This window comes from Sinocyclocheilus anshuiensis, unplaced genomic scaffold (genome assembly GCF_001515605.1).
Source record: "Sinocyclocheilus anshuiensis isolate Anshui unplaced genomic scaffold, SAMN03320099.WGS_v1.1 scaffold1688, whole genome shotgun sequence".
Classification (NCBI taxonomy): Eukaryota; Metazoa; Chordata; class Actinopteri; order Cypriniformes; family Cyprinidae; genus Sinocyclocheilus; species Sinocyclocheilus anshuiensis.
Window position 1 is genome coordinate 136,267 of NW_015558620.1, and position 9,484 is coordinate 145,750.

A 9,484-nucleotide genomic window follows, 5' to 3' on the forward strand; every position below is an offset into this window, starting at 1 on the left:
GGACCACTCCTGGGGAGGGTAACAGTGGTCTTGAATTTCCTCCATTTTTACACAATCTGTCTGACTGTGAATTGGTGGAGTCCAAACTCTTTAGAGATGGCTTTGAAACCTTTTCTAGCCTGATGAGCAACAGCAACTCTTTTTCTGAGGTCCTCAGATATCTCATTTGTTTGTGCAATGATACACTTCCACAAACGTGACCAAACTTTGATAGATCCCTGTTCTTTAAATAAAAGAGGGCACACACTGACACCTGATAGTCATCTCACTGATTAAAAACACCTCTGAACAGATGGACTCTAATTTCATCCTCAAATTAACAGATAATCCTAGAGATTCACATACTTTTGCCGCTCACAGATATGTAATATTGGATCATTTTCCTGAATAAATAAATGATAAAGTATATATTTTTATCTCATTTGTTTTATTGGGTTCTCTTTGTCAACTTTCAGGGCTTGCATGAAAATCTGATGATTTTTGGGGTTATATTTATGGAGAAATATAGACAATTCTAAAGGGTTCACAAACATTCAAGCAGCACTGTATATCAGGAGGGTCGAGGCCAGGCTTTTTTAAGGACTGGGGTGACATTCACAGTTTTTAATTCTAGATGAACAACACCAGTACTACACAGTTGGCAAATGAGGAGCAAAATGGGCATAGAAATTACAGACACACAAATAGTGTGAACTGAATCAAAATGTCAGGATGACAAGTTCTTGATTAACTCAGAGATAAATGATAAGATCCACAAATCTGGGGGTCGGCCTTTTACTTAGACATTTTTATGTTTTTGTTTATTTTCATGACCAAAGAGGATTAAAAACATTTCAGGATTTCCACACAGTGTATTCCCTCCCTTTTTCCTGTATCTTAAGCTAAGGACTAATGACCAACCACTATAAACATGTATGGAACATGTTAGAAGTACACAGAGCTGCAGTCACTTTCAGTTATTATATCTGTTATTTATAATAATTTTAAATTACTTAAAGGAACTTTCAGGGTTTATTACAAGTTTAGATCAATCAACAGCACTTATGGCATAAAGTTGATTACCATAAATAATAAATATTAATAAAACAAAATCTTTTACAAGCTGTAAAGATCAAAATACTGTTTCAAAAATATAGGCACAAGACATAAATAATAGTTTTAACAATTTTTAGTGTGACATTTTTTTTTATATCTGTACTGGGATCAGTGCTCTCACAGAAGTCACTTTTAAACCAAGCAGATTTCTGTTGGTCAGCTGAGCGAACTTGCATGACCAACTTGAACTTGAGCAGATCTGCACGTGTAACTCCCATTCGCACAGATTCCTATATTAATTAATGGAATTGGCCTAAGAAATTTTACACAGTAACAGTAAATATGACTGCACCTTTAGTCCCTCATTGTTTGCACCTGTGTCCTGTTTCCCTCGTTACCCATGTGTATGTCTTCATCGTCAGGTGTTATTTTTATATGGTGGTTTGCTCAGTTTTGTTCTTTGTTCCCTTAATTTTTATTGCTTTGACTGTTATCACCTGAAATAAAACTACTGTTTCACTCTCCCTCGTTGCCGAGTTCACCACTCATTAGAGTTTCCAGTTTTGCACTTTAAGAGTGCCTTATGATGTGTAAGGTACAATGGGGCTAAAGACACCTTAAGGAAACTGTGCTTTTCACTACTCCCAAAATGTAAGATTGCACAAATTACACATTGTTATTGAAAAGTGATAAAGCAACACGGTTTGTGGGAAAATAGATTATAAAAGTGGTATGTTTTAAAAACTCATGAGGTGGTAAAACCGACCCCGGGCAAAAGGCACCCAGCAATAATACAAAAACTTTAGCTAAAGTAACAAGTTCTGCATGATGTTTTCAAATATGATAAAAAAGTTAATACTTGTTCAGAACAGTCGCTTCAGCAAATTTTGCACTAATTTTATAATAAACAAAAAATCTAATTAAAAATAAATACATTAAATACATTTTAACATTTATTAAAAAACGAACTAAATTAATTCTCATTTACAAAAAAAAATGAAAACAACTCTTGCCTTCACTGGGAATCGAATGCTCTACTGTTTGAGTTAAAGGAACTATACTGATTTATTTATTTTTTTTGCCATCTAGTAGTTGAAAGAAGAAAAAATCAGAAGTGCCTTTTAGCCTTTAGTTCCTTCAGGGGATGCTGTTGGAAGTATATGATGATCTGCAGCTTCACTGATGAAAAGATTTACGTTCATTAAACACAGACTGTTCTGCCTCCTCTTGTTCTATTAGCAAAAAAAAAACTCTGGTTTATATGTTTGTAAATGAAAATTGGATAGTGTGACAAGAGCTTAATAAGGATAACTGAAAATGTGTATTAATAGAGGGATATACTGTATATAGTGCACAGTCACTTCATATAACAAGAATGGCTAAAAATAACTAAATATTTAGTTTCTTACTTTTTCTTCTTTATCTGTTCTTTATCTCTTTCTGTTTGTCTTTCTCTTGCTTTGTCTTCACTTTAGCCTCCCAACCCCAATCTAAACATAGGTCCAGTTGGTGGAGGTCAGTCTCTGCACTCTCAGACTAACATGAATAATAGTATGGGCACTGGCTTGCCACCCACCTCACTAATGCAGAGCCAAATGAGCAATGGTAGACCCTCTCTGCATCCGAGAACCGCTTACGTGCCTGTGCTGTGCTTGAGCTTGCTTATTTCTTTGTAAAAATTATTTTCACTGTATGTGGTACTTACTGTTTTTACACACACACCCCTATACTTTTCTGCAGCTTGCCTGGCTCTTAACAACACTATGTGCCCTTTCATTTGCTATCTTTGTGTGGTGGTGTTTTGATGAACTGAATGTGTGCTTTATCCTGACTGTGAGTGTGTGTTGTCAGGCCCCAGCCACGCCCTCACCCAGCAGCAGCCCAGCACATCCATGAGCCATGGCACGCGGCCTGGGTACAGCCACTCAGCGCCCACCTCTCAGGGTCAGGTGGCCTATTCATCCATGGCCTCTCGTGCCAACCTCAACATGCAGTCCAGCCAAGGTGAGCCCGGGATGGAGCTCACCTGAAAGTCCCATCCAGAAATCAATGTAATTGGACAAGAGAATGGGGGATGAGGGCTTTAAGGAAAGCTTTATTCAGAAATAAATGATGTCATGTATGGTATTTATATAGATATATTTTGCATAAAGGTAATAAAGCCCATTTTAGCCATGTACACACTACAGTTTAATTCGGTTATCAGTTTACCTTTTAGTGATTTATCCCGTCCTGTACACACACAGTTCAGTAAATCACGGGAGTGACAACAGCATTCTACAATCGAATTGACTCCCAAAAAATGCAGGTAGTGACAACCGCATTTACAAAAATTCTACGCAATATGTACGGAACTGAACTGAACAACGTGTCTCTCTGTATGTTTGTGGTGCAAGAAAACCACAGGGAAAGTGGTATGAGCTTTGACTCATCCATGTCAGATCTTACTAGTAAAAACAGCAAACAAGAACAAGCCCATAATAAACAGAGAAAAATCCAAACGCTTTATCTTAAAAACAAAATTATCTCAACCTGCTCGCTTCAATATCTCCTTAAACTTTATAAAAATCAAGCCCAAAAATGCTTATAAAAAGCGGACATGGCAACACTTCAAGAGCGTGCTCTGCAAAGCAGCCTTACAAACATAAACAAAACACAATGGCTCTGTTGATGGGGGTTTAGATAAAATTGCTGAACATAAGTCTTTGGTCGCTATAATATTACTTTTGACAAAAATATTGGATACCAAACACATGATACACCATAATGTTGATATGGTGACCACACTGTCAATGGCAATTTTGGGAGTGAGTCATGTTCTGAACACAAATTTAGAGAATCCCGTATTTAAATGTGGTTGCTGAAATGAACTGCTGAAATTTTACAGTGTAGCCTTTGACATTTTTTTTATGCCCGATTCAACAAATTTTATTGTTTTTATATTGACCAAATTATATTTTCCATCCCCTAACCCAGGGCTGTCCAAACTCGGTCCTGGAGAGTTTAGCTCCAACTTGCTTCAACACACCTGACTGGAAGTTTCTATGCCTAGTAAGCGCTTGATTAGCTGGTTCAGGTGTGTTTAATTAGGGTTGGAGCTAAACTCTGCAGGACACCGGCCCTCCAGGACCAAGTAGCGTGCTCTGCAAAGCAGCCTTACAAACATAAACAAAACACAATGGCTCTGTTGATGGGGGTTTAGATAAAATTGCTGAACATAAGTCTTTGGTCGCTATAATATTACTTTTGACAAAAATATTGGATACCAAACACATGATACACCATAATGTTGATATGGTGACCACACTGTCAATGGCAATTTTGGGAGTGAGTCATGTTCTGAACACAAATTTAGAGAATCCCGTATTTAAATGTGGTTGCTGAAATGAACTGCTGAAATTTTACAGTGTAGCCTTTGACATTTTTTTTATGCCCGATTCAACAAATTTTATTGTTTTTATATTGACCAAATTATATTTTCCATCCCCTAACCCAGGGCTGTCCAAACTCGGTCCTGGAGAGTTTAGCTCCAACTTGCTTCAACACACCTGACTGGAAGTTTCTATGCCTAGTAAGCGCTTGATTAGCTGGTTCAGGTGTGTTTAATTAGGGTTGGAGCTAAACTCTGCAGGACACGTGAGGTGTAGGTTTAAGTTTGGACAGCCCTGCCCTAACCCTAAACCTACACCTCACACAAAATGTTCTGCCATTTTAGATTTTCAAAAAGCTCCATTCTGTATGATTTTAAAGCCTGTTTCCTCATGGGTACCAAAAAAAAGTCCCCACAAGGTCAAAATTTACTGGCATTAGTATCCTTGTGGGGAAATCTGGGAATACCAGGTACACACACACAGAAACACACATTTTGGGGAAAAATCTTAACAAAGACATGTTCTTGACAGGTTTCTTGATATTCATCCATGTGCTACTGTTGAGTTATTCTTCTGCATGGATAAAGATGCTACATTAGAAATATCTCTTGACCCTCAGGAGAGAGATCAAACACATTCAGTTCATCAGCAGGAGGCTGCTACCTTCCTCAAACTTTTGATTTAATCCTCTTTTTAGGCATTCTTTAAATCTTTAAAATCCTGAAATGCTGCCCTCTGTCCTTAACTGACAGTGTTTCTTTCTTGACTCTACCCCAGCTTCTTTTGGTTCTCCAAAACTGTACGGCAACATTTTAGTCCTGGATATAACCTCAGTGTTGTAAAACATTTTTTGAACATAAGACTTTTGTTTACATTGTCATTTCAATGTTGTAATGTTTGTGGTGCTGGTTCCCATTAGTTTCTATGATGCATCAGCAAGGCACTGGATCCCATTACTCATCCACCTCAGCAGGGGGTCAGCATTACCAGGGCCAGCAGACTGGAATAATGGCACAGGGAAACCAGGGGAACAGCATAATGTCACAAAGGCCAATGGGAAGTTATTGTGTCCCACAACAAGGTAAGGGCTGTGACCATTATTTTATTCAACTAGTTTTTATTTTTCTGCTGTTTTCCTATGTTACTTAAAGCTGGTTAGGGTTATGTTTAATTGTGCTGTAGATTTGCAGAGGTGAAATCACAAGTGCTAAGTTTAGTAAGTTTTAGCTAAGTTTTTTTTTTCTTCGATGCAATGACATTGATTTCAATACTTGTCAGAAAGTAAAAGAATTCTAGACAAAAGGATGACAGTCTGTTATTTCACTTAAGTCAGTGTACTTTGGGAGTGATAAATGCATTTAAATGTTGAAGCAGGGCCTAAAATGACATTCGCCAAGTGCCAAATGTGAGTAAAAATCAGCCTTTACGAGTATATGAAACAGTGTCATTTGCCAGTTGGATGGCAACCTTTTTAATTAATTCTAACAATGACTGGGAACAGAATTGATCCAACTCACAAATCGCCTAGAATGTGTTGTAATTATATAGATATATAATTATATAAGATATAGCTACACCCAAGATGGAGGTATTCTGTCTGTGCTATTGTGTGGCAAATGTAGGGAGAGTACTAGGGATGGCCAACATCCTTGCAAAATGTTACCACAACTTGCTTTATTTATTTTGCCACTAAAATAACTGTTCAGACAAAGAAACAAATGGGTATGGGACAAACCTCAGAGACAGGCCTTTTGCAGGCTGAAAGAGGAGAGTCTCAGTTATTTATGTAATTCCCTGAAGAATAGAGAAAGGAAAGGAAAGGAAAGGATGTGTGGCCAACAATGGTGTCCCATACTCAGAATTTGTGCTCTGCATTTCACCCATCCAAGTGCACACACAGCAGTGAGTAGTGACTAACACACAACACAGCAGTGGGCAGCCATTTTTGCTGTGGCACCCGGGAAGCAGTTAGGGGTTTGGTGACTTGCTCAAGGGTCTCACCTCAGTCGTGGTATTGTACAGTCGCTGTACATTCACTCCCCCCACCTACAATCCCTGCCCGACCTGAGACTCAAACCCGCAACCTTCGGGTTACAAGTTCGACTTTCTAACCATTAGGCCACGACTGCCCCCTAGAATGGAGACCTTGGGCCAGTTTTACTAAACAGGGCAAAATTGCACGAGAGCGCAATTCCAAAAGAGCGCCGATGGGCATGGAAATTTCTGCGGGTGATTTACTAACAACGCACAAATTAAAGAACATCTCATTTACATATCGACTAATGCAATATACCAAGCGCAGTGCAAATTTTGTGCAAAAAATTGCATCCATTTCAAGCGCAAAATAGTTTAAAACATGCTTTATTTGGGAGTTAAATAATGGCACAAATGCCAGTAATTTGATGAGCGCAAACATTAGTAAATCTCGTTGCGTGATTCATTTGAATACTCTACTCCCATAAATTTTGCATCTGAAAGGGAAACTCCTAGAAATGCATATTCAATAAGGTCAGGCGCAAAAATGACTGTGTTCATGCCTTTTCAGCGCTAGTTCTTCACTGCGCATCTTTAGTAAAACTGGCCCCTTGTGTCGATACTGACAGATTGGGGTCTCAATTGGGGGGGAGCCCAATCACATCTGAGTAGTACAAGAATTGTTGTATCTTCTGCCGCTGCTCTGAGAAATCACACTCAGTCTTGGGGTTTTCTTTCCAGAAGTTAGGCTTTATTTCAAGTTGAACAAAGCCGAGAAGTTCTCTGCAGAAAACATCTCCAGAATGTCTTTCTGATTCTCTTTATATACAGTTTTGACTTTAAGGCGTGGGGTATATTTCCATACAGTTTTCTTTATGCATATAGATTTGGAGCACAGCAAGCAATTTTCTTTTCCTGTTCCTCTTGCAGTAAAGGCTGTCCATCTATACCACTCATTATTTTGGGCTGTTTCCCATAATGCATCATTTTGACTGTCTTCATCACCTTGAATCTCATTATCTGTATTTCTACGATATTTGATTATCATTGGTTCTGTTGAGTTGCCTGGTTTCTCCTCGTTACTTTCTCCTGCATTGTCTGTTTGTCTGTTTTGTTTCCTTTCCGTCTTTTTCGTGGGAACTCTAGTACAGTGGTTTAGATGATACCAGGTTGTGCTTCCCTCCACTTGGACTGCTGTTGGAGTAGCTCTCACCACTTTGTAGGGTGCATCTGCAATAAGAACATTCAAAAGTGAAGTAGGTGCTACCAGGTTTCCTTCATGTGTACGCCAGATCTCTTGTGAGCCTTTTTTAGCTCCCCTTTGGTGCCACATTGATTGTTCATAGGGGCCGCCCTATATGTTGGATGGGAGTCCCATCACTTTTTTTTAAAACCTCTTTGTTTACACACTGCTCCGAATAGATGACATACACCATGAGCATATGCTGAATCTGTGAAAATGTTGGCAGTTTGTCCTTTCGCTAACTGACATGCAGCTGTAAGAGCTTTTAATTCTGCTAATTGAGCAGAGCAAGGCTGTACACAATGTTGTGATACCACAGGTACAAATTCTTCTTTGTCTCTCTTCACTACTGAATATCCTGTATGATTTCCTTCATGGTCTCTAAAGCTAGAACCATCTACAAAATAAGTGACTTCTGCTTCAGGGATGGGTGTTGATTCAAGATCTGGTCGTAATCTAGTAAATGCCAATGACTCATTCACACAATCATGGGGTTTTCCTTCAAAAGCCAAAGGAATTAATTCAGCTGGATTAACAGTATGGCATCGCTTAATGGTAACATCTAGATAGGTGAGTAGCGAGGAATAGGCCAGAATTCGAGCTTGAGTCAGGACAAATTTCCCTTGTTCTATTAATTCCACAATTTTGTGATGAGTATACAGTGGGTACGGAAAGTATTCAGACCCCCTTAAATTTTTCACTCTTTGTTATATTGCAGCCATTTGCTTGTCTTTACTGCATAGTTTTCTACCCAGTCAGCACTAAAGCCATTCATTCCTAGGAAAGTCATCATTTGTCCTACTGTCTGAGGCAATGGTGTTTTACTTATGCCTTCCAATTGAGCTGGAGCTATAGCTCGTGTGCCAAATGCAATCAATCTTCCCAAGTATTAAACTTGAGGCTGGCAATACTGGATTTTCTTTTTGGAGACTTTGTGTCCTCCTTGCGCTAATTTTGTCAATACCTTAATTGAGTCTCTGTGACATTGTTCTAGTGAGGAAGAACAGATAATTAAATCATCCATATATTGTAATAGTGTTCCGTCTATTATAAGATCTCTTATTTTCCTAAACACGTTTACACTTCTCATCCCTTAATCCAGACAGGGCTCATCATTCATTCATTTTCTCTTTATTTATAGGGATAAATGCATTCATATTGTTTCCCTTTATTTATTCAGGGCTAATCATTCATTCATCCCTCTCGGGTGTGGCAAGAGCTGCATCCACACTCTGCCAAGAGTATTTCTACCTACACCATCCAGTTTTAATTTAGGTCACCTATTAAGGCCTTCCTAACAGTAAACCAAATTTGTGCATGCAGTTATTTTTTCTGGAATAAAAACCCCTTTTATTTTATTATTTTTTTTTTTTTCTAATTCTGGAAGAGCAGATTTTAAGTGTCCTTACCACCAAGGGCATTTACTACATGCTGTTAGGAGACAGAAATCGCAAGCTGATCGTCACCGTCGCCCCAATCCTGAATACACTCCAGGGCAATGGGTCTGGTTGTCTACCCGAGATCTCCGCCTCCGACTCCCATGCAGAAAGCTCAGTCCCAGGTATGTGGGTCCCTTCCAAATTATTAAACAAATTACACCAGTTTCTTTCCGTTTGGCATTACCCGCTAATTATCGCATTTCTCCCACTTTTCATGTTTCACTTCTCAAACCCGCTGGTGGTCCGAGAGCGGAGGTCCACTCTTCTGCTCTTTTCCAATCACGTCGGGGTCACCAATTTGTTGTATCTTCTGCCGCTGCTCTTAGAAATCACACTCAGTCTTGGGGATTTCTTTCCAGAAGTTAGGCTTTATTTCAAGTTGAACAAAGCCGAGAAGTTCTCTGCAGAAAACATCTCCAGAA

General features: G+C 39.0%; 1 protein-coding gene across 1 annotated transcript in view; it reads left to right on the forward strand.

Annotated features, from left to right (window-relative positions):
* The window catches only part of LOC107680569 (SS18L1 subunit of BAF chromatin remodeling complex), a gene marked incomplete at its 3' end in the record, with an annotated part of 67,345 nt that extends 58,161 nt beyond the window's left edge, over positions 1 to 9,184 (forward strand). The window contains exons 4-7 of the mRNA XM_016476505.1: positions 2,511 to 2,640; positions 2,887 to 3,039; positions 5,326 to 5,487; positions 9,011 to 9,184. Of these exons, the coding sequence (XP_016331991.1) occupies positions 2,511 to 2,640; positions 2,887 to 3,039; positions 5,326 to 5,487; positions 9,011 to 9,184 (619 nt within the window). The remainder of the gene's footprint in view (positions 1 to 2,510; positions 2,641 to 2,886; positions 3,040 to 5,325; positions 5,488 to 9,010) is intronic.
* Between the last annotated feature and the right edge of the window lie 300 nt (positions 9,185 to 9,484).